Raw genomic sequence first — 24,639 nt, 5'->3', positions numbered from 1 at the left:
AAAAACAGCAGGGTGTGATCTAGACCTCGATTAAACTTTAACTTTTCAACCAAATTTAACCCAATTTTAGTCTAGACATATCTTTAAGAATTTTTTTACGTCTTTTAGATGAGAAATTGTCCACTGGGAGGCTAAAGCCCAAAACTCTTTTTCTGTTTGTGCACCTTCCTTCTCTCCCCCCTCAGCCATCCCCATTCTATTATTATTTTTGATGGCACTCCAAAATGTATAAATACCAGTGAGAGATTTTGATCACATCAAAGCACATCTGTTGTTCTTGGACAGTATGACACTCACACAGAGGTGGCAAGAGAGGGGTTGGGCACTGTTACAGCTGTTGTTGGTGGCCTCTGTGTCTGTTTTTTCAATTGAGGATCCAAGGTGCAGGCTGAGAGGGGATCCTGAGATTCCATTGCTATCTAAGGATGAAGACATTATGATTGGGGGAATCATATCTTTCCACTTGCGGTGGAAAAACAGACAGGATACTTACATGGACAAACCATTGCCACTGCAATGCATCAGGTAAATCATACCACAAAAATTAATTTACATGAATAGATCTAAGAGGAAGTAAAAACAAGCAATTATTCTTATTTTTAAATCTCAGTTTAAGAACCTTTTTGTAAATGATAAATGTTGTGTGTATGAATACCATCCAGTGTTGTTTTTTTATGGTTATTGCTTCTGTTTTAAGGAGAAATTGATTGCACTTTACACTTCTTTCCATATCAAGTTTGAATTTAAGAGCATTCCAATATGCCCAGGTTATACTCTTTGCCATAGAGGAGATTAACAACAGCACAGAATTACTGCCTGGCATCTCTCTGGGGTATAAGATCTATGATGCCTGTGCCTCCATTGCCAGAGGTGTGAGGGTTGCACTGGCCTTGGCTAATAGTAATGAAGTGGTATTTGCACCCTCTGAGGCACCATGTATCAGACCTGCCCAAGTGCAGGCCATTATGGGAGAGAGCTTTTCCTCATCCTGCATGGCAATATCTACAGTCATCGGACCCTTTAATATCCCACTGGTGGGTAAAATTGATAAAAAAGAAATGACATGTGTGAAAATATTTCTATAAAAACTTCTGTTTATCGTGAGATATCATTTCTTTTTCTTTTAGATCAGCCACTTTGCTACTTGTGCTTGTCTCAGTGATAAAACCAAGTACCCATCATTCCTCAGAACAATACCCAGTGACTACCACCAGAGCAGAGCCCTGGCCCAGTTGGTAAAGTACTTTGGTTGGACTTGGGTTGGAGCTATTAGAACAAATGATGATTATGGTAATAATGGCATGGCCACATTCACAGAAACTGCCCAGCAGCTGGGTATCTGTCTGGAGTACTCTGTATCTGTTTTCAGAGCAGATCCACCAGACAAAATACAAAAGATAATTGACATTATCAAGGCTTCCACCTCAAAGGTAATAGTCACTTTCATCTCCCCCACGGAGTTGTATGTGTTAATGCACGAGTTCTTTCTCCATAACTTGACTGGGTATCAGTGGGTGGGCACTGAGGCCTGGATCTTTGATTCTGAAACTGCAGCAAGGGACAGGCATCACATTCTGGATGGTGCCATAGGCCTGTCCATCCCCAAAGCACATGTCAGTGGCATGAGAGAGTTCATTTTAGATGTGACGCCACTCAATTCATCTAGTAATGAATTGTTTACAGAGTTTTGGGAGACATGTTTTAGCTGCAAGTTCAAGCAGTCAAAGTCATCAGCAGAGAATCAGACGGAATGTACTGGACATGAAGATGTGACTGGAGTGCAAAACAGCTTCACTGATATGTCACTCATGCCAATCTTTTACAATATTTATAAAGGAGTATATGCTGTGGCCCATGCACTTCATAATATTCTCAGCTGTAATAAAACATGTAACAACAAGGTGCAGCTCGATCCTTTCACGGTGAGTTGAACGCCTTAATGATAGTTACTACATTGAATTACATTAATAAATTAAATGGTGTATATTATGGAAAATACATTGTTGCAGTCTGTCTATCAAGCTGTTGAGACAGTAGACCTATTAAAGTTAGTCAGATAATGATCTACATTGATGCATATCTTGTTAGATTTTACAGCACATAAAAAAGATTCGGTTCACAACAAAGGGAGGAGATGAGGTTTACTTTAATGAGAATGGAGATCCAGCAGCAAAGTATGAAATTATAAACTGGCAGCCGGCTGAAAATGGCATCGTGGACTTTGTTGCAGTCGGTCTTTATGATGCATCTTTACCTGCAGACAAACAGCTGAATCTGCTAAATAAGTCTTTATTTTGGGCCCAGAACTCACCACAGGCAAGTTACTATGTGATCACTAATTGTTACTGAAATTTGAATTGTTAAAATTGATTATTTTTTAATTGCATCAAAGTGAAAGCCTATACATTTTCTTTTTCATTGTTATTTTGTTCATGCAGGTGCCTTTGTCAGTTTGCAGTGAGAAATGTCCCGCAGGAACTCGCAAGGTCCTGCAGAAAGGAAAGCCTGTCTGCTGCTATGACTGTTTAAGATGTGCAGAGGGAGAAACAAGCAACATCACAGGTGTTGTAATATTTAATGCAAGACAAAACAACATGTAAAAATTGTCCTATGCAAATTTTAATGAATTCTTTCATACAAACCAAAACTCAAAATATCACTACATTAAAAATCACACTTAATGTCTGAACACACTAATCAAATAAGGATACATGAGTTGGAAACAGGTACATACATTTTTGCAGAATCTCAGAAATGCATGTGAAGGTTCATGCCCTAATTTGTCTGGCCTTGACTATACTGGCTTATCTGTGCAATGTTTCTCACTAGGGAGGTGTTTTCACATTCCTCTACTGAAGGGGGATGTCTGTGCACTTCCCTGAAACCTGAGATTTAAACGTAACCCCAGGCAAATTAGATTTGGCACATCACAAATTTAAAAAGGAGGGAAAAGAAAAGGCAGGATAACAGATATAACTGTGGTTTCTGGTGAGAGCCACCTTTATTCAGAGGCTAAACCGAACACAAACACACAGACACTAACACTCACCGTGAATGTCGTTGACTGCTAGCTTATGGGTCATTCCAAACCAACTCACCTCGGGCCTCCCAGTTCATGTTATGGATTTTCTTGAAAAAAATCATGTTGAGACTTCCATTTAATTCATGGGACCTTACAAAATCTTCTAGCTGTACTCCAAATATTTTTTAAGTTATGAAATGTTTGAGGTTTGGCACCCTGAGCAAAATTTCAGCATTTTTGTGATTCTTTGTATGTTTATTCAAAGCCTCACCAATCGCTTATTTTTCACTGGATTGGGTTGAAATTTGTCCTGAACATTCCAAAGACCCTAAGGAAACTTGGCAACATGTATTCATTTAAGTTGTTGTTGCTAAACAAAGATTAGCAAGTAATACCTCTTTATACTGTACTGTATCTTGTACTTGCAAGCATAAAAAATAGGGAATGTTGAGACAGCAAAGGACAAATGACCTGAGCAAGTCCAACACCTGTTTTAATTATTTTTCAGATTCTATCACCTGTGTGCGATGTGACCCTGAGTTCTGGTCAAATGAGAGAAGAGATGCCTGTGTAAAGAAGGAGACAGAGTTTCTCTCATATGAAGAGATTATGGGAGCACTGCTCACTGCAGCATCTCTATTTGGAACATGCATGACTGCTGTTGTGGCGTTCATTTTCTTCAGATACAGACAGACTCCTGTTGTCAGAGCCAACAACTCTGAGCTGAGCTTCCTGCTGCTCTTCTCCTTGACTCTGTGTTTCCTGTGTTCTCTGACCTTCATCGGCCGGCCCTCTCAGTGGTCCTGCATGCTGCGACACACAGCATTCGGCATCACCTTTGTCCTCTGTATCTCTTGTGTTCTGGGGAAAACCATAGTGGTGTTAATGGCCTTCAGGGCGACACTCCCAGGTAGTGATGTGATGAAATATTTTGGGCCTGCACAGCAGAAACTCAGTGTTCTGGGTTTCACTCTTATACAAGTTATCATATGTATCCTCTGGTTAACAATTTCTCCTCCTTTTCCCTTTAAGAATTTTAAGAAGTTCAAGAACAAAATCATCTTAGAGTGTGCTCTGGGCTCAGCTGTAGGCTTTTGGGCTGTACTTGGGTACATTGGACTTCTGGCCATGTTATGCTTTATTCTTGCTTTTCTGGCTCGGAAACTGCCTGATAATTTCAATGAAGCCAAATTTATCACCTTTAGCATGCTGATATTCTGTGCAGTATGGATCACTTTTATCCCAGCATATGTCAGCTCTCCTGGGAAGTTCAGTGTTGCTGTGGAAATATTTGCTATTCTGGCTTCAAGTTATGGACTGCTCATTTGTATTTTCGTTCCAAAATGTTATATTATCTTACTGAAACCAGAGAAGAATACAAAAAAGAATATGATGGGAAAGGGGGCACAGAAATAATTGTGAAAACTTAAAATAATGTTTTGGCTTGGACATTCTATTGCCAACACAATTAATTCATACTTATTTTATAACCAAACTGTCGAGTAGACATCTTTCTTCATTTTGTTGAATTGCATTGTACTCCTGTAGTATTTTTGCATTATAATCTTATTATGACATAGCATATTGAGATGACACTGTAGAGCTGACTGGCCTGGCCTGAAGAGCAGAGCAGAGCCATACCATTGTTCAGGCTAATCATCTTGGTTCTGCCAATGGGGAAAGGAGACCTCAGACACTCATCTTGGATGCACGAGCTCTATCCTTTCAGCTGAAACCTGATTACTCTGTAAACGTATTCCTTAATAGATAACAAGAATGATAGTTTGTGTCAGAATCTATGTTTATTTCTCACCAGGGAAATTAGTTAATTTCCACAGCAATAAGAACAGAAACTGGACTTGAGTTGCCAAACTCTGTGGTGGTAACTTAAAGAGCACAATAAATCCAGTATGTTGGTCAATAATAACACATTACTTGCTGTCATTGTCCTGCTCACTTATAACGTCCACCCTGCCATCTTTTTGGTAAGCGTTAAGAAAAATTAGGGCATTAACTTGGGAAGGATGTCTCCCTCTGTAGGCTACAGTGCGTTGTTCGCTGGTGCTAATGTTACTGCTAGTGCTTGCTGTTGGAATTAGGTGTTTCATCTTTAGTTGGTTATGCATGGCAGAAGTGCTATTGTTATACTTCAGTACAGCTGTACACAAGCAACACTTCGCTGTGGAACTTGTGTCATCTTCAGTGAAGTACTTTGACACGTACAGTATGTCGAGCCTGTTTAGCCAGAGGCCTTAGCTGCATGTCAGTACCCTCTACTGTGATAGCCGCCAGTTTTGTCCACGACTAGTTGACTGCTGCCTACAGCGCCGACTAGTGATTATAGTTGTTGACTAGCCGACTAATTGACTAGATGGTGAAACCCCTACTTTAAGCTGTAGCAGGCTGTAGGCCTACTCATAACAAATCTAAAAACCAAGTGTAAACTACCTGCACCAAATGTTGCATAGAGAGTTAGCACATTTGTGATGAAAATAGAAGAGCAATTTGCAGCTCAAGAGTTGATGGAGACCAAAACATAGCTGAAAAAAGAGTGAATATTGGATTTATATTCATCAGGTAGACACAAACATGATTTCAAATCAATGCTAATATTGCTCTGGGTGTGCTTGATGCATAAATAAGCAAACATATTTTATTACTTTTTTGAAATTGTGCTTCTATAATAGTAAACTATTCATTTGGGAATGAAAAAACGTTTAGCACAATTTAATAGCTATTCCTGTTTGACAGTATTTATAGTTAAGATGTTTAAAATAGGCTAAGTCCGAAAACTCGTTTTCTGTTTGGACACCTCCCTCCTCTCGCCCTGCTTGTAGGTCCACAGTGATAAAACATTGCAGTTCTATTATCATTCTTTATGCTTCTCCAAAATGTATAAATACCAGTGCAAGCTTCTCATTTCCATTTAGGTACATCTAATGCAACTGAGTGGTTTAGTTCTTTCAGACAGTATGATGTTGACACAGAGTTGGCCAGAACAGGGTTGGGCACTCTTACAGTTATTGTTGGTGGTGTCTGTCTCTCATGCTGAGGAGTCAGTATGCAAGCGGAGAGGGGATCAGGAGAATCCACAGCTATCTAAAGATGGGGACATTATGTTGGGAGGAATCTTCTATTTTCACAGCAGCTGGAAACACAGACAGGATGCCTATATGCATAAGCCATTGCAACTGGAATGCACCAGGTAAATAATGCGGTAAGAATCTTTGTAGATTTAGAATATCTGAAAGGGAGTTTACTGTAGATACAAAAGTGGTGCACAAACGTTATTAAACTGAGAATTAAATAAGAAATATTAATTACTGTGTGTATTTATACCATCAGAGGCTATTATTCACAATGCTATTGTTTGTATTTCAGGGACAAATTGGTTGCTATTCAAACTACTTTTTGCTGTCCACATCTAGTTTGCATTTCAGAGGGTTCCAGTTTGCCCAGGCTATGCTCTTTGCCATAGAGGAGATTAATAACAGCACAGACCTACTGCCTGGCATCTCTCTGGGCTATATGATCTATGATGCCTGTGGCTCCATTGCCAGAGGTGTGAGGGTTGCACTGGCCTTGGTAAATGGTAATGAAGTGGCATTTGCACCATCCGGAGCACCATGTACCAGACCTGCCCAAGTACAGGCCATTATGGGAGAGACCTCTTCCTCTCCCTGCATGGCTATATCAACTGTCATCGGACCCTTTCACATTCCACTGGTGGGTAAAACATATATATTTGTGAAAAATAAGTATTATTCCGGAATTTGTCATAGCAAAAATGGGTTTTAACAGATTAAGAGACAGATTGCACAGATTGTGCTGTCAAAGTTTTTAAAATTGTATGTATTTATCTTGGGATATCATTTCTTTTTCTTTAAGATCAGTCATTTTGCAACTTGTGCTTGTCTCAGTGATAAAACCAAGTACCCATCATTCCTCAGAACAATACCCAGTGATTACTACCAGAGCAGAGCCCTGGCCCAGTTGGTCAAGTACTTTGATTGGACTTGGGTTGGAGCTATTAGAACACACGATGATTATGGTAATAATGGCATGGCGACATTCACAGAAAAGGCCCAGCAGCTGGGTATCTGTTTGGAGTACTCTGTATCTGTCCTGAGAACGGATCCACCACACAAATTGAAACAGATAGTTGACATTATCAAGGCTTCCACTTCAAAGGTGATTGTCACTTTCCTCTCCCCCATGGATTTGTACATGGTAATACATGAATTGTCTCACCACAACTTGACTGGGTACCAGTGGGTAGGCAATGAAGGCTGGATCTTTGATTCCCACACTGCAGCCTTGGACAAGCATCACATTCTGGATGGTGCCATAGGCCTGTCCATCCCCAAAGCACATGTCAGTGGCATGAGAGAGTTCATGTTGGATGTGAAGCCACTCAATTCATCTAGCAATGAATTGTTTACAGAGTTTTGGGAGAAATTATTTAGCTGTCAGTTCAGACAGTCAAAGTCATCATCAGGGAATCAGAGAGAATGTACTGGACATGAAGATCTGAGTGGGGTGCAAAACAGCTTCACTGATATGTCACTCATGCCTATCTTTTACAATGTTTATAAAGGAGTGTATGCTGTGGCCCATGCACTTCATACTATTCTCAGCTGTAATGAAACATGTCACAACAAGGTGCAGCTAGATCCATTTACAGTGAGTCGAACAGCAAAGATTTTAGTTTAAAGTTGTTAAGTTACATTATCTAATTGTTTAAATCTTGACAAATAATTTGTTGCAGTTAGATAATGATCTACAATGGTGCATTTCTTCTTAGATTTTACAGCACATAAAAAAGATTTGGTTCAAAACAAAGGAAGGAGATGAGGTTTACTTTGATGAGAATGGAGATCCAGCAGCAAAGTATGAAATTATAAACTGGCAGCCAGCTGAACATGGCATTGTGAACTTTGTCACAGTTGGTCTTTATGATGCATCTTTACCTGCAGACAAACAGCTGAAACTGCAAAATAAGTCTCTAATTTGGGCACAGAACTCACAACAGGTACCATCTGATCACTGTAATTGTTAATAGGTAGTGACATGTACAATATATTCAAAATGTTATATAAATGTTAGTAGTTAGCATTCGTTCACTGTCATCACATCACATCCGTTTTGGTTTTGATGAATCAAAATTAGTAATAGATGCTTGCCATATATTTTATTCTCACATTCTTTTCCTTTATGCAGGTGCCTTTGTCAGTTTGCAGTGAGAAATGTCCCCCAGGAACTCGCAAGGTTCTGCAGAAAGGAAAGCCTGTTTGCTGTTATGATTGTTTAAGATGTGCAGATGGAGAAATCAGCAACACCACAGGTGTAGTAATATTTTAAGAGAATAAAAACTTTTGTGAGTTCACAGTGACATTGATCTTTGACCACCAAATTCTAATCAGCTCATCCAAGTGGATGTTTGTGGCAAATTTGAGTTAAAAAAATCCCTTAAAGGGATAGTTCAGGTCTTTTGATGTGAGGTTGGATGAGGTACTTATCCCTCGCCTCAGACAGATGCTGAAAGTGCAAACCAAACAGCTGATCTGGGCCATAATACAGTGCGTGGAAGGCACAGCAGTACAATGCTTTGCTTCCCTGTTGGTGCTATGATCTACTTCTCCACACAGGGGGAGAGCTGATGGTCATCTAGTGCAGGTAATACTCTGACGAGGGATGAATACCTCATATAACCCCACATCAAAAGACCTGAACTATCACTTCAGGGTATTCCTGAGATATGTTGTTCACGAGAATGAGATACCATACCATAAAGTCACAGCGACTTTGACTTTTGACCACCAAAATCTAATCAGCTTATCCCTATTTGTAACAAAAAAATATTTTCAAGTCTCCCAACTCGTCAAAAACTGACAATTTGGGATGGTAGCCAACCCGTTTTATAATCCCAAAGCGTCAGTTTTTGTTTTGTTTTTGAGTTGGGAAACCCAGAGCATCATTATTTGAAGAGTTAGGAATTGAAATTCAAAAATCAACTTTTCTTACAAATAGGACCTTTAAGTCCTTGAGTGTTCACAAGAATTGCTCGGATGGACGGACAACCTGAAAACATAATGCCGCCGGTCTCAGCTATCGCCAGCATGGGGGCATAGACGTGATCATAGCATGTGATCTAAGCCATTCATGATGATCCCATGTAGCTGTCGTGAGGTTATTATATTTTTATAAGTCATGTCTCATAGGCACAGAGAAGATGCAAAATCGACACACAAAAAAAACAAACAAATGCAGTGAGCTAATCTAATACCTGCTTAAATAATATTTTTCAGATTCTATCACCTGTATACGATGCCACCCTGAGTTCTGGTCAAATGAGAGAAGAGATGCCTGTGTACAGAAGGAGGCAGAGTTTCTCTCATATGAAGAGATTATGGGAGCACTACTCACTGCAGCCTCTCTCTTTGGAACATGCATGACTGCTGTTGTGGCGTTCATTTTCTTCAGATACAGACAGACTCCTATTGTCAGAGCCAACAACTCTGAGCTGAGCTTCCTGCTGCTCTTCTCCCTAAGTCTGTGTTTCCTGTGTTCTCTGACCTTCATCGGCCGGCCCTCTGAGTGGTCCTGCATGCTGCGACACACAGCATTCGGCATCACCTTTGTCCTCTGTATCTCTTGTGTTCTGGGGAAAACAATAGTGGTGTTAATGGCCTTCAGGGCCACACTCCCAGGTAGTAATGTGATGAAATGGTTTGGGCATGCACAGCAGAAACTCAGTGTCCTGGGTTTCACTCTTATACAAGTTATCATATGTATCCTCTGGTTAACTATTTCTCCTCCTTTTCCATTTAAGAATTTTCAACAGTTCAAGGAGAAAATCATCTTAGAGTGTGCTCTGGGCTCAGCTGTAGGCTTTTGGGCTGTACTTGGGTACATTGGACTTCTGGCCATGTTATGTTTTCTTCTTGCGTTTCTGGCTCGGAAACTGCCTGATAATTTCAATGAAGCCAAATTTATCACCTTTAGCATGCTGATATTCTGTGCAGTATGGATCACTTTTATCCCAGCATATGTCAGCTCTCCTGGGAAGTTCAGTGTTGCTGTGGAGATATTTGCAATTCTGGCTTCAAGTTTTGGACTGCTCATTTGTATTTTTATTCCAAAATGTTATATTATCTTGCTGAAACCAGAGAAGAATACAAAAAAGAACATGATGGGCAAGGGGGCACCAAAATCACTGTGAAGGCTTAAAACAATATTTTAGCGATGACATCATAATGTTTATATAATACATAATACATACACTGAATCATATCTCTTTAATTCATGCAGCATGGAGAGAAGACCCAAGCAGAATGTTCTAGACTTTCAGATTGTCTTCACGTATATACTGTCAGATAACAACAGGACCTCCTGACATGCCTTCCCCAGGGCAATGACCCTCTGATATTTTGCAAGATGATGACCGCGAGCTTATCTAACACCTGACAACACTTTAGGCAAAGAGAATGATTTCTCATCTGACTTCCTGACAACTCCCCACACATCAGGCGAAGATAACTGCCCCTCATCTGAATTCCTGACATGTTCTAATCCATGCATTGGTTTCTAAATCTAAAATAATGTTAAATTCCCATATTCCCCCCTTTTGACACGAGGTGTCAACACAACATATTTAGGAATTCGATCAAAATGTCAATAAAACAAAAATGTTATCACTTAACGTTTGGTTAAAATATCACAGCTCGTGTAATTCCATACTACTCTACAGACATTCAATTGGAACTCAATTTTGTCTGACTTTCTGCAACAATAAAAGGAAAAATACAACAACAAACAAATCACACTAAAAGAACAAAGCCTTACTATACCAACTCATCATCTGAATCATTATATGGGTTTCCTGGGGCCTATTCTGACATGGAATGAAAATCTGGTTCGCTATCATTGGTTGATTGAAGTGGTAATTTAAGATATAATGATGTCTTCCCTCCAACTACTCTGCCTGTCAATCTATACATAAGGGCTTGCATATGAGTTGGCACACAGGTACAAAAGCATAAAGTAATACCAAGAACAATCAGAACAGGGATAAATACATAATTGATCAGAGTACCCCCGGGGCCGAAGTGGTCATTTAACAATTTGTTGAAACTAAAAACTGCCGATTCAGAAGGACCAAATGCATCGCAAATCTTCTCAAGCACTGTGATCACACTGGTGATATTGTCTGAATTATCAGGGATAAGTGTGACACATGCCTCACCTGTTAAGTTTAATGCCATGCATAGACCTCCAGTTTTTGCCAAACTATAATCAAGAGCCATCTCATGTTTTAGCAGAGTTAATCTGTGTGATTTATCATTTGCAGCTAAATACTGCAAACATTTTATTGTTCCATTGGCAAAAGCAGACATTCAATAAATTATGTTGGTAGTCAGCCAGGAATGTGACATCATAAAACATTGGGGTTCAATTACAGTAGAGAAGTAATGGTAAAATAAAAAAAAAGAAAGAAAAGAAAATCCTGTCTGGCCCCAAATTATTTGTAATTTCAGTAGCTGACAGTAGTTAACTACCACCTTGTGCTCACAAGACTTGTTTCTATAATGGAATCCTAATAGCTTTTTTTAATACGTTGGACATGCGACTTAAAAGACTAGTAGTTATCGAACAAAAAGCCTTGGGGTCTCACTTATAAACATTGCGTACGCACAAAATGGAGCCTGAAAGAGGCATACGCCACCTCCAATGCAAAAGCTGTGATCTATAAAAACAAAATAGGAGAATGTGCACACCTGTAAGCAAACTCTGACCCATGCATATGAATATTTGGAGGTGAGGGGTATTGTTGACGCATATGGCGAGTTGGTGAATTGAAGCCAGATTGTAAAATGATGCCTCACACATTTAATCCCACTTAATATCAAACGTTAAGCGTAGATCCACTTCATGATGAACATTAAAACCAGCCGCATTATGTGTACTTGCGCTATTTTTATTCCATAACCACCTTTCAATTGTAAACGATGTAAGCAAAGCCTAATATCAAATCATCCTAATACCGCTAGATATTAATTAGAATTAATAATATCTTCTAATACTGTGGATATACTGCTAAATAGAATTTTAGTGGCCATGTAGTTTTGTGTGTAAAATCGCTGGGGTAAACATGACTTCTGTCAGGCAACCGGAGCGCACTGAATGGATTGTATAAATTATCGAAGCCTGGAATAAAGTCAGTGACGGCTCTCTCACACAATCGTTACACTCCAAGTCCTCATTGTGAGTCCTGATCTAATGCAGGCCGAGTTAATCATAACTAAATGTAATAAATAAATTGTGTTCAAGCATCAAACTTACATTTTCAAATGATATTCTAGGGTGGGGGTTACCACTGATTGTCGTGATCATTTTGGCGGGTGTGAAGCAGTCAGTCTGATTGCTTTAAACATATAAATACACTTGCGCATGATGGATGCGCACCCTTTCAATGTCCTTGTACGGCTGGAGGACTACGTGAATGAAAGAGTTAACAATGTGTGCTTTTTAATGTCTGCCTCATCCACAAACACCTCGTTTTCTGTGCGATTTTCTTCGCCTTCCTCTCGGTTGTGGCCATGATTCACTGTAAAGAACCATCAAGTAGACTCAGCTCCATGCATTAACATTGATAAGGCCCTTTGCATTGACCATTTATGGTGGAATGTGGGTGTGGAGAGAGTGGGATAAGGGGCGGATCCATGTGCGAACGTTTCCAAGTTGATTTGGGATTTATAAAAGGAACGCCAGGTTTTATAAATCAGAACTTTTTTTGTCGAACTTACATTTAATCATTTGAACGTACAAAAACATTAAGTGTGGATTCTCCACAGAGTTTTATAAATGAGACCCCAAGTGGGTTGCAACTCAATTTGTTGTTCTGGTCACATTTTTCTGAGACAATGTAGATCTTACTGTTTTTCAAGTGGTACAGAAAACAGGTTTTGTTTTATCTGCATTAAGTTGGAGTTGTCAAAGCTGTACTTGTACTCTATTATCAGTGTTGAAATAAAAAAGCTCAGTTTGGAATATTCTGTCCAGGGCAATTTATGTGTACAGTACTTAATAAAGGGCCAAGAACTGAACCTTTGTTACAGTGGGGCATTTTATTTAGCCCACTGAGTCTAATAATCAACTTCACATCACCATCATTCTATATTATTATTGATTTAAAGTACAGATTGTGCCCCAATAATGTTGAAATGTTATGTAGAAAATAAAAAAAAATTAAAAAAACTTTTCTGAAGCACAATTAAATATTCCTATTTTACAGCATACACAGTTTAGATATTTGAACTAGGATGAGGCCTGTTTGGGCACCTCCCTCCTCTCGCTCCACCTTCTGGATCCACAGAGATCAGACATCCATTATTTTTTTAAGGTTCTCCAAAATGTATAAATACCAGGGAGATATTTTGATTTATGGTATTGGTACAGATGATGTTCTTTGGTAACAGTATGACATCCACACAGAGGTGGTTAGAGAACGGTTGGGCACTCTTACTGCTTTTATTGGTGGCGTCCATCTCTCAGGCTGAGGAACCAGTGTGCAGGCGAAGAGCAGATCCAGAGACCCCGCAACTATCTAAAGATGGGGACATTATGTTGGGGGGAGTCTTTTCTTTCCACAGCAAATGGAAAGGCAGAATGGATACCTACATGCATAAACCACTGCCACTGCAATGCACAAGGTAAATTACACTGGAAACATATATATACATAGATGTAAAATATATAAGAAGCAGGGAGTGCAGATAAAAAAGGTACAAAATGGTTATCAAACTGAGGATTAAGATATCCATTGCTGTGTGTGTTAATACAATCAGAATGCTTTCATTTACTGTGCTCTTGTTTCTCTTTCAAGAACAAATTGTTTAAAATTTCTTTTTTTTTCATAATTGTCTGCATCAAGTTTCAATTTAAGAGGGATCCAGTATACCCAGGCTATGCTATTAGCCATAGAAGAGATTAATAATAGCACAGACCTACTGCCTGGCATCTCTCTGGGATATAAGATCTTTGATATCTGTGGCTCCATTTCAAGAGGAGTGGGGGTCACACTGGCCTTGACTAATGGTAATGAAGAGACATCTGCAGCCTCTGATGAAGCATGTACAAAACCTGGCCAAGTGCAGGCCATTGTGGGTGTAGGTCATTCCACTCCTTCCATGGCTATCTCTACTGTCATTGGACCCTTTCATATCCCACTGGTGGGTAAGTTGGTGAAAATTAAATTGTATGTGTGAGTGTGTTCTTCCAGTTGGTAATAATAAGGAGATTTGAAAAAGTTGTTGTGAGCTGTGAGTTTTATATAATAGTCTTCTTGGAATATCATATCTTTTTTCTTTTAGATCAGCCACTTTGCTACTTGTGCTTGTCTCAGTGATAAAACCAAGTACCCATCATTCCTCAGAACAATACCCAGTGATTACTACCAGAGCAGAGCCCTGGCCCAGTTGGTCAAGTACTTTGGTTGGACTTGGGTTGGAGCTATTAGATCAAATGATGATTACGGCAATGATGGCATGGCCACATTTACAGAAGCCGCCCAGCAGCTGGGTATCTGTCTCGAGTACTCTGTATCTTTCTATAGAACAGATCCACCAGACAAAATAAAAAAGATAGTTGACATTATCAAAACTTCCACTTCCAAGGTGATTGTCACTTTCCTCGCTCACATGGATATAGACATGCTAATACATGAGCTGTCTCGCCACAACTTGACTGGGTATCAGTGGGTGGGCACTGAGGCCTGGATCTTTGATTCCCAAACTGCAGCCATGGATAGGCATCATATTCTGGATGGTGCCATAGGCCTGTCCATCCCAAAAGCACATGTCAGTGGCATGAGAGAGTTCATTTTGAATGTGAAGCCACTCAATTCAACTAATAATGAATTGTTTTCAGATTTCTGGGAGACATTATTTGACTGTAAGTTCAAGCATTCAAAATCATCAGCAGAAAGTCAAAAAGAATGTACTGGACATGAAGATGTGACTGGAGTGCAAAACACATATACTGATATGTCACTCATGCCTATCTTTTACAATGTTTATAAAGGAGTATATGCTGTGGCCCATGCACTTCATAATATTCTGAGCTGTAATAAAACATGTAACAACAAGGTGCAGCTATATCCATTCACGGTTAGTTGAACACCAAAGACTTAATTTTTATATCTAGTCATGCTGAGAAAGAAAATGGTTTAAGTTCATTTTTAAAAATGGTTGCTGTCTATCATTCTCAATGATCAAGAGTCCTATATAAAGTTTGTCAGATGATGACCTACATTGATCCATATGTCCTTAGATTTTACAGCACATAAGAAAGATTCGGTTCACAACAAAGGAAGGAGATGAAGTTTACTTTAATGAGAATGGAGACCCAGCAGCAAAATATGAAATTATAAACTGGCAGCCAACAGAAAATGGCATTGTGGACTTTGTCACAGTTGGTCTCTATGATGCTTCTTTGTCGGAAGACAAACAGCTAAAACTGCAAAATAAGTCTTTAATTTGGGCGCAGAACTCACAACAGGTAAGCTACCATGTGATTACTGTAATTGTTAATGTTAATTTATTTTAATTTAAATAATATGTCACTGGATAAACAATGTTTTGTTTTGCTGCATCTGCGTCAACAGTATATGCCTTCACAGACCCCTTGTCAAAGTGAGGGCACATACATTTTTCTCATTGTCATTTTGTTCATGCAGGTGCCTTTGTCAGTTTGCAGTGAGAAATGTCCACCGGGAACTCGAAAGGTTCTTCAAAAAGGAAAGCCTGTCTGCTGCTATGACTGTTTAAGGTGTGCAGAGGGAGAAATGAGCAACACCACAGGTGTGGTAATATTAGTTATATGACAAAAAGTTGCCATGACCACATGCAAATGTTAAGGAATGTCATAGATTTATCATCTGTGTTCAAAAGCATCGGGGGAGTCCCCTGCAGGGACAGGCATTGTATAGCGATTATGTATTTTTATATATATATATATATATATATATGTGTGTGTGTGTGTGTGTGTGTGTGTCAAGGCTAAAGCCCCAGTGTGAAGCACTTATATAAATCAAGTATTGGTGCAGTGTCTGTCTTGACAGCAAAGATGCAAAATAGAGACAAATTCATGAGCAAGTCTAACACCTGTTTTCATTGTTTTTCAGATTCTATCACTTGTGTGATATGCCACCCTGAATTCTGGTCAAATGAGAGAAGAGATGCCTGTGTAAAAAAGGAGGCAGAGTTTCTCTCATATGAAGAGATTATGGGAGCACTGCTCACTGCAGCTTCTCTATTTGGAACATGCATGACTGCTGTTGTGGCGTTCATTTTCTTCAGATACAGACAGACTCCTATTGTCAGGGCCAACAACTCTGAGCTGAGCTTCCTGCTGCTCTTTTCCTTGATTCTGTGTTTCCTGTGTTCTCTGACCTTCATCGGCCGGCCCTCTGAGTGGTCCTGCATGCTGCGACACACAGCATTTGGCATCACCTTTGTCCTCTGTATCTCTTGTGTTCTAGGGAAAACCATAGTGGTGTTAATGGCCTTCAGGGCCACACTCCCAGGTAGTGATGTGATGAAATGGTTTGGTCCTGCACAGCAGAAACTGAGTGTTCTGGGTTTCACGCTGATACAAGTTGTCATTTGTATCCTCTGGTTAACAATTTCTCCTCCTTTTCCATTTAAGAATTTTAAGAAGTTCAACGATAAAATCATCTTAGAGTGTGCTCTGGGCTCAGCTGTAGGCTTTTGGGCTGTACTTGGGTACATTGGACTTCTGGCCATGTTGTGTTTTATTCTTGCTTTTCTGGCTCGGAAACTGCCTGATAATTTCAATGAAGCCAAATTTATCACCTTTAGCATGCTGATATTCTGTGCAGTATGGATAACTTTTATCCCAGCATATGTCAGCTCTCCTGGGAAGTTCAGTGTTGCTGTGGAGATATTTGCAATTCTGGCTTCAAGTTTTGGACTGCTCATTTGTATTTTTATTCCAAAATGTTATATAATCTTACTGAAACCAGAGAAGAATACTAAAAAGAATATGATGGGAAAGGGGGCACCAAAATCTTCCTGAAGGCTTGAAACAAAGGCATACACTTGGTGGGGCCACTTTATTAGGTACACCTTTCTAATCATGGGTAGGACTCCCTTTTGTCCTGGAACAGCTGGAATCTTTGTGACATGGTTTCAATAAGACTGGAAATGTTACTTTGAGTTTCTGTACCATGTTGACATGATCACTAGCTAGGCATTAACTCAGTTACAAGATTTTCTGCTGCTGAAGCCAATACACATCAAGGTTTGAAGTGTTGTCTGTTCAGAGATGGTCTTTTGTATAGCATTGCTGTAAGGCATGGATATTTGGGTCATTGTCGCCTTTCAATCAGCTTAAATCAGTAAGGTCATTCTCCGCTGAACTCTCTCCTTACAAAGCGTTTTTTTTCCACCGAAGTGCCGCTCAGAGGATAGCTTTTTTTGTCCTACTATAAAGCAATTTCCATATGTTAAGTCGCATAAGTTCATCGCCATACGTAAATTTGTCGATATAAAGTATGTCTCCCACTCTGTTCACCTTGGAGGTAGAGTTATCACAGGGTCACAGGTTTTCTGTTTGTGCAGAGGTTCCTCTTCCCCACCCTACACCGTATCTCATCTGTAGTGGAGAAGAGGAACTGTTGCTGTGGCAGCTGGGCCGATAAGATGTGCTGTCTCCCAGAAAACCGAGGTCACAATCCTGTTCTTCTTGCATTCGAACCTTCACTATATCTCATACGAGAGAAGCACTGGCTCCACGATAGACCAAACTCCATATACTCCCATCAATTACAATGTGACTTAGGTAACCACTTTTCCACAGAGTATTCTGTAGTGGTTTTCTGATATATTTGGGGTTCAGGCATAGCCTTATATGCATATTCTTCACTAGGGTTAAATTGTCACAGACGGAGAAGTGTCCTTCAGAACTGGCATGGCAGTACACTGTGTTACTTCATGTAGTGTCCAGCCTGTTCTCCTCTATCGAGCTTCAGTGAATACTTCAACTTAAGGCATCACGTCTCCTAAGTCTCCTTTCTCACCTGGATTAGTCAGATGAACAAAAAATCATCAACAATACCATTCTTTGTAAACTCCAGAGAATGCTGTGCCATAAAATTCCAGGACATTAGTTGCTACTGAAATACTCACGCCACCCGGTCTTACACCAACAATCATTCCACAGTCCAAATCATTTTGATCACATTTCGTCCCCATCCTGGTGTTTTCTCTGAACAATAACTCAACCTCTTGACCACATCTGCATGCCTTTATGCATTTGAGTTGCTGCCATATTATTGTCTGATTAGATATTTGCATTAATGAGAAGATGTACAGCTAAAGAGTGGCAATTGACTGATAAGTGGACTTCTATCTTCATTTTATCTAGTGGTACCACTGTAAAATTTTCCCACAGTATATGATTATATTTGCAACAGATCATATTGAGATGACATAATTTAATACAGTGTAATAAACAATCGTATCAACCGATATATAGAGATTTCACAATAATTCATAAGGTTGCAATAAATAAAATGAATAAAATTCACTGTTTCACAGACAGACTCAGAGATTCTATTTCCAAACTAACTTTTTGTGAGCAATTTAAGAGATTTTTGCAAAGAGAGTCAAACAGCAAGTCATCTTCATATTCACTGGCATATAGCTGACTGTGGAAATTCACAGCTCTCAATGGTATAGCAATAGGCTTAGTCAACACCTCTCCTCCCATTTCAGAGTGCAGGGCATGGCTTGGCCTGCTCTGTCCATTTTTTTTTATTTTCTAAGCCGAAGAAAACGTTAGATGGAGAGTCCTTCAGAGCAGCACTCAGAAAAACAAGACAGGATCAATGCTAATTCTCCCTTGTTCTCACTTTGACCTCAATTTCCTGTGGAATCTACAGAGCTTTGTATTTTGTATTTCCACTATTTCATGTCTAGGTCATTTGAGGATCTCAATTTTACTAAAAACATGACATGAGTGTATTGTTAGCACAATTTAAAATGTTCCATTATCCACCACCATTGTATTGAAGATCCAAATTCAGATTTTTTTTATACTTGTTCCCAACTCCAAATACAAAAAAAAGAAAACAAACTGTGTTAGGCCATCTCCCTCCTCTCAATTGACCCGATATGTCCCCAGAGATAAAACATCACTGTTCCATTCTGTTTTATGCTGCTCCAAAATGTATAAATATCAGAGCGAGTTCATGACTTACATTATGGTTTATGTAAGGTCACCCACTGGTTAACCTTTCTTAGACAGTATGACGCCCACTCAGAGGCGGTCAGAGAAGGGTCGGGCACTCTTACAGCTTTTGTTGGTGGTGTCTGTCTCTCAGGCTGTGGAGCCAGTCTGTAGGCGAAGATCAGATTCAGAGAACCCGCAGCTATCTAAAGATGGGGACATTATGTTGGGGGGGATGTTTTTTTTCCACAGCAAATGGAAAGGCAGAATGGATACCTACATGCAGAAACCACTGCCGCTGCAATGCACAAGGTAAATTATACTAGAGAAATATATTTAGATTTGACATATCTAAGAAGAAGGGAGTACAGATAGAAAAGGTACAAAGTGGTTATCAAACTGAGGATTAACATGCTGTGGGTGTTAATACAATCAGAATGCTTTCATTTACTGTGCTCTTGTTTTTTTGTTTTTTTTTATTATTTTTTTTTTTTTCATAATTGTCTGCATCAAGTTTCAATTTAAGAGGGATCCAGTATACCCAGGCTATGCTCTTAGCCATAGAAGAGATTAATAATAGCACAGACCTCCTGCCTGGCATCTCTCTGGGATATAAGATCTATGATATCTGTGGCTCCATTTCAAGAGGAGTGGGGGTCACACTGGCCTTGACTAATGGTAATGAAGAGACATCTGCAGCCTCTGATGAAGCATGTACAAGACCTGGCCAAGTGCAGGCCATTGTGGGTGTAGGTCATTCCACTCCTTCCATGGCTATCTCTACTGTCATTGGACCCTTTCATATCCCACTGGTGGGTAAGTTGGTGAAAATTAAATTGAAATTGTGAGTGTGTCCTTCCAGTTGGTCATAGCATAAGGAGATTTAAAGGAAATGTTGTGAGTTGGGTCAATATTATATATATATATATATATATATATATATATATATATATATATATATATATATATATATATATATATATATATATATATATTGTATATTATCTATATGTTTATCATGGGATATCTTTTTTTTTCTCTTTTAGATCAGCCACTACGCTACTTGTGCTTGTCTCAGTGATAAAACCAAGTACCCATCATTCCTCAGAACAATACCCAGTGACTACTACCAGAGCAGAGCCCTGGCCCAGTTGGTCAAGTACTTTGGTTGGACTTGGGTTGGAGCTATTAGATCAAATAATGATTACGGCAATAATGGCATGGCCATATTTACAGAAACCGCCCAGCAGCTGGACATCTGTCTGGAATACTCTGTATCTTTCTATAAAACAGATCCACCAGACAAAATAAAAAATATAGTTGACATTATCAAAACTTCCACTTCCAAGGTGATTGTCACTTTCCTCGCTCACATGGATATAGACATCTTAATACACGAGCTGTCTCGCCACAACTTGACTGGGTACCAGTTTGTGGGCACTGAGAGCTGGATCTTTGATTTCCAAACTGCAGCCATGGATAGGCATCACATTCTGGATGGTGCCATAGGCCTGTCCATCCCCAATGCACATGTCAGTGGGATGAGAGAGTTCATTTTGGATGTAAAGCCACTCAATTCATCTAGAAATGAATTGTTTACAGAGTTCTGGGAGACATTGTTTGACTGTAAGTTTATGCTGTCAAGGTCCTCAGCAGGGAATCAGAGAGAATGTACTGGGCATGAAGATGTGACTGGAGTGCAAAACACATATACTGATATGTCACTCATGCCTATCTTTTACAATGTTTATAAAGGAGTGTATGCTGTGGCCCATGCACTTCATAATATTCTCAGCTGTAATAAAACATGTAACAACAAGGTGCAACTAGATCCATTTACGGTGAGTTGAACACCAAGACTTAATGATAGTTTTTACATTAAATCAAATTAAACAATTAAATGGTGTATATTATAATAAATACATTGTTGCAGTAGACCTACAAAAAATGTGTCAAATAATGATCTACACTGATGCATATGCATATCTCAACAAAGAAAAAGGTTTAAATAGTTGCAGTCTGTCTCTCATTCTCTTGGAAAAGTAGACCCACAAAATATCAGCTGATGATCTACATGGGTGCATATCTTCTTAGATTTTACAGCACGTAAGAAAGATTCGGTTCACAACAAAGGAAGGAGATGAAGTTTACTTTAATGAGAATGGAGACCCAGCAGCAAAGTATGAAATTATAAACTGGCAGCCAACAGAAAATGGCATTGTGGACTTTGTCACAGTTGGTCTTCATGATACATCTTTACCTGCAGACAAACAGCTGAATCTGCTAAATAAGTCTCTTATTTGGGCACAGAACTCACTACAGGTAAGCTACCATGTGATTACTGTAATTGTTTATGGTGATCTATTTTAATTGTCATAATAACTATTAGTTGATGTAACTGGATATATAATGTTTTGTTCCACTGTATCTGCATTAACAGTACATGCTTTTAAAGACAAAGTCAAATCGAATGCCCATACATTTTTTGTCATTATCTTTTTGTGCATGCAGGTGCCTTTGTCAGTTTGCAGTGAGAAATGTCCCCCAGGAACTCGAAAGGTTCTCCAGAAAGGAAAGCCTGTCTGCTGCTATGACTGTTTAAGATGTGCAGAGGGAGAAATAAGCAACATTACAGGTGTAGTAATATTAAATGCGAGACAAAAAGTTGCCACGTTCACATGCAAATGTTAAAGAATGGCACAGTTTTGTAATGTTATTTCAAAAGCATCAGGGGAGCCCATGCAGGGGTTGTATAGTGATTGTGTAGTTTTTTTTTTTTTTTTTTTTTTTTTAATCAAACCAAAAATCCCTATCATTGCATCTAAAATTAATGCATAAAATATCCTAAACATATATTCAAATATATTTGAATATATGTTTAGGATATTTTATGCAAGGTTAAAGCCCCTATGTGAAACTCTTATATAAATTAAGTATACTTAAAATTACTCCAATTTAATTGTTTAAAGAGAAATCAGAAAATCCTGAGCAAGATTGGTGCAGTCTGTTATGTTTCCAGCCCGTTCATTCTCATGCATCTTGCGTCACGTCCATGGGAGAGGGAAGGGGTTGTGGCATGAATTGCCAGCAGCAGGGTGTCTTTGGTTCTAGCAACTATAAGCCATAAGGTCGAAATGACTAACTGTAAAGTTTATTATAATATATTTGAATTAATATTGCAATGAAAGCTTTGAAAAGGAAATTAAAGGGTCAGTTAACTCAAACAACACATAGCTAAGTTCCACCTGACCCAGCAAGCCAAGCTGCAGCTACTCTCCTCTCCTGAGGGAGGACAGGAGGTTGAGCGGCACCAGTCAATTCAATGCCCTGTCAGGGCCTTTTCACAACGGCCCAGAGGAAGACTGGCAAGCATTTCACTTCGAATCCAGTCATTTGGGCAGACCTTTGTTAAAGCCTAGGCTGTCTTATCAGGTCATGGACACAATTCAGGGGCTTCGATGCACTTGACTTCTGTTATGGCTGCCAGTCAATACTGTTGAGGTTCTACTGTTAAATGTAGCAGCTAGTCCCTCCTTCAGGGAGCAATACTAGGGTTCAGGGCCTGTAGATGACTAGGCCATGTGGGCTACATATTCTTCACCATTTGGTTGTCTCCCTTAGTCAGGCTTGCTGGCATTCCTGAGTGGCCAGTTGAAGGTTTGGTCTTTGCATCTTTCAGGGCCTTTATTGGTTTTCCTTGGGTCACTCTTGTTTGTGGACAGCACTCTCTCCTCACATTCATAGTTACCCTGGACATATGGACTATGTAATGGAGTGGATAGGTAGTCGTGATACAATAGGGAATAGGGATACAACAGGGAGTGAATAGACTCTCTCCAGCGTCTGATCAAACTGTCAGTGATTCCATTCATTGGCTAGTAATCATGTGGTGTCTGTCTTGTATGGACGGAAAAGATGCAAAATAGAGATAAATGTCATTAGCTAGCCTAACACATGCTTTGATATTATTTTTCAGATTCCATCACCTGTGTGCGATGCCACCCTGAGTTCTGGTCAAATGAGAGAAGAGATGCCTGTGTAAAGAAGGAGGCAGAGTTTCTCTCATATGAAGAGATTATGGGAGCACTGCTAACTGCAGCATCTCTCTTTGGAACATGCATGACTGCTGTTGTGGCGTTCATTTTCTTCAGATACCGACAGACTCCTGTTGTCAGAGCCAACAACTCTGAGCTGAGCTTCCTGCTGCTCTTCTCCTTGACTCTGTGTTTCCTGTGTTCTCTGACCTTCATCGGCCGGCCCTCTGAGTGGTCCTGCATGCTGCGACACACAGCATTCGGCATCACCTTTGTCCTCTGTATCTCTTGCGTTCTGGGGAAAACAATAGTGGTGTTAATGGCCTTCAGGGCCACACTTCCAGGTAGTGATGTGATGAAATGGTTTGGTCCTGCACAGCAGAAACTCAGTGTTCTGGGTTTCACTCTTATACAAGTTATCATATGTATCCTCTGGTTAACAATTTCTCCTCCTTTTCCCTTTAAGAATTTTAAGACTTTCAAGAACAAAATCATCTTAGAGTGTGCTCTGGGCTCAGCTGTAGGCTTTTGGGCTGTACTTGGGTACATTGGACTTCTGGCCATATTGTGTTTTAGTCTTGCTTTTTTGGCTCGGAAACTGCCTGATAATTTCAATGAAGCCAAATTTATCACCTTTAGCATGCTGATATTCTGTGCAGTATGGATAACTTTTATCCCAGCGTATGTCAGCTCTCCTGGGAAATTCAGTGTTGCTGTGGAGATATTTGCTATTCTGGCCTCAAGTTTTGGACTGCTCATTTGTATTTTTATTCCAAAATGTTATATAATCTTACTGAAACCAGATAAGAATACAAAAAAGAATATGATGGGGAAGGGCGCACCAAAATCTACCTGAATGCTTTAAAACAAAGACATACACTTAGTGGCCACTTTATTAGGTACACCTTTCTAATCATGCGTAGGTCTCTATGTTCCCCTGGGACAGCCTGAATCTTTGTGACACGGTTTCAACAAGTACTGCAAATGTTCCTTTGAGATTCTGGTCCATGTTGTCATGATCGTCGGCTACACATTCATTCAGAAATCAAGATGGCCAGACCAGGCAATGTTTGTCCAGTTTTCTACCTTCATTTTATCAAACTGTACACCTGTACTATTTTACACTGTATATCATGGTATTTGTAACATGACAGAATTTAATACGATATAATATACAATCATTTCACCATACCATCATACCAATATACAGAGATTTCACAAATATTAATACAGTTGTAATGAAATAATAAAATCCACTGTTTCACAGACAGACTTTCAGACATTCTATTCCCAGATTAGCTTCTTGTGGAAGATTAAAGAGATTGATGCAGA

At 39.5% G+C, this 24,639-nt stretch overlaps 4 protein-coding genes across 4 annotated transcripts; all 4 read left to right on the top strand.

The window, feature by feature from the left end:
* The first annotated feature begins 286 nt into the window (after positions 1-286).
* Positions 287-4,438, top strand: LOC141019659 (extracellular calcium-sensing receptor-like). The gene is made up of 6 exons (XM_073494646.1): positions 287-525; positions 737-1,034; positions 1,128-1,922; positions 2,089-2,316; positions 2,439-2,562; positions 3,531-4,438. Exons 1-6 carry the CDS (start codon positions 287-289, stop codon positions 4,436-4,438), a joined length of 2,592 nt encoding a protein of 863 aa, XP_073350747.1.
* Positions 4,439-6,036: 1,598 nt separating this feature from the next.
* Positions 6,037-10,244, top strand: LOC141015552 (extracellular calcium-sensing receptor-like). Its single transcript, XM_073489676.1, has 6 exons — positions 6,037-6,227; positions 6,451-6,748; positions 6,911-7,705; positions 7,827-8,054; positions 8,243-8,366; positions 9,331-10,244. The coding sequence occupies exons 1-6, from the start codon at positions 6,139-6,141 to the stop codon at positions 10,242-10,244; spliced, it is 2,448 nt and encodes an 815-aa protein (XP_073345777.1). The 5' UTR covers positions 6,037-6,138.
* A 3,284-nt stretch (positions 10,245-13,528) lies between these two features.
* LOC141019648 (extracellular calcium-sensing receptor-like) lies at positions 13,529-17,119 on the top strand. Its single transcript, XM_073494634.1, has 6 exons — positions 13,529-13,734; positions 13,956-14,253; positions 14,395-15,189; positions 15,353-15,580; positions 15,759-15,882; positions 16,206-17,119. Exons 1-6 carry the CDS (start codon positions 13,646-13,648, stop codon positions 17,117-17,119), a joined length of 2,448 nt encoding a protein of 815 aa, XP_073350735.1. The 5' UTR covers positions 13,529-13,645.
* A 2,407-nt stretch (positions 17,120-19,526) lies between these two features.
* On the top strand, positions 19,527-24,163 carry LOC141019639 (extracellular calcium-sensing receptor-like). Its single transcript, XM_073494623.1, has 6 exons — positions 19,527-19,585; positions 19,788-20,085; positions 20,320-21,114; positions 21,368-21,595; positions 21,785-21,908; positions 23,250-24,163. Exons 1-6 carry the CDS (start codon positions 19,542-19,544, stop codon positions 24,161-24,163), a joined length of 2,403 nt encoding a protein of 800 aa, XP_073350724.1. The 5' UTR covers positions 19,527-19,541.
* The last annotated feature ends 476 nt before the right edge of the window (positions 24,164-24,639 follow it).

The sequence above is a fragment of the Pagrus major genome, chromosome 2, assembly GCF_040436345.1.
Source record: "Pagrus major chromosome 2, Pma_NU_1.0".
Lineage (NCBI taxonomy): Eukaryota > Metazoa > Chordata > Actinopteri > Spariformes > Sparidae > Pagrus > Pagrus major.
Note: the sequence above shows the minus strand (reverse complement) of the source record. Positions and strands in the feature narration are given on the sequence as shown.

Excerpts from the sequence above, each read along its gene's own strand:
- LOC141019659 (XM_073494646.1), top strand. The coding sequence starts at position 287 with ATGACACTCACACAGAGGTGGCAAGAGAGGGGTTGGGCACTGTTACAG. Across the intron at positions 1,035-1,127 it reads GACCCTTTAATATCCCACTG|ATCAGCCACTTTGCTACTTG; the intron begins GTGGGTAAAATT and ends TTTTTCTTTTAG. Across the intron at positions 2,317-2,438 it reads GGGCCCAGAACTCACCACAG|GTGCCTTTGTCAGTTTGCAG; the intron begins GCAAGTTACTAT and ends TTGTTCATGCAG.
- LOC141019648 (XM_073494634.1), top strand. The coding sequence starts at position 13,646 with ATGTTGGGGGGAGTCTTTTCTTTCCACAGCAAATGGAAAGGCAGAATG. Across the intron at positions 14,254-14,394 it reads GACCCTTTCATATCCCACTG|ATCAGCCACTTTGCTACTTG; the intron begins GTGGGTAAGTTG and ends TTTTTCTTTTAG. Across the intron at positions 15,190-15,352 it reads TGCAGCTATATCCATTCACG|ATTTTACAGCACATAAGAAA; the intron begins GTTAGTTGAACA and ends ATATGTCCTTAG.
- LOC141015552 (XM_073489676.1), top strand. The coding sequence starts at position 6,139 with ATGTTGGGAGGAATCTTCTATTTTCACAGCAGCTGGAAACACAGACAG. Across the intron at positions 6,749-6,910 it reads GACCCTTTCACATTCCACTG|ATCAGTCATTTTGCAACTTG; the intron begins GTGGGTAAAACA and ends TTTTTCTTTAAG. Across the intron at positions 8,055-8,242 it reads GGGCACAGAACTCACAACAG|GTGCCTTTGTCAGTTTGCAG; the intron begins GTACCATCTGAT and ends TCCTTTATGCAG.
- LOC141019639 (XM_073494623.1), top strand. The coding sequence starts at position 19,542 with ATGGATACCTACATGCAGAAACCACTGCCGCTGCAATGCACAAG. Across the intron at positions 20,086-20,319 it reads GACCCTTTCATATCCCACTG|ATCAGCCACTACGCTACTTG; the intron begins GTGGGTAAGTTG and ends TTTCTCTTTTAG. Across the intron at positions 21,596-21,784 it reads GGGCACAGAACTCACTACAG|GTGCCTTTGTCAGTTTGCAG; the intron begins GTAAGCTACCAT and ends TTGTGCATGCAG.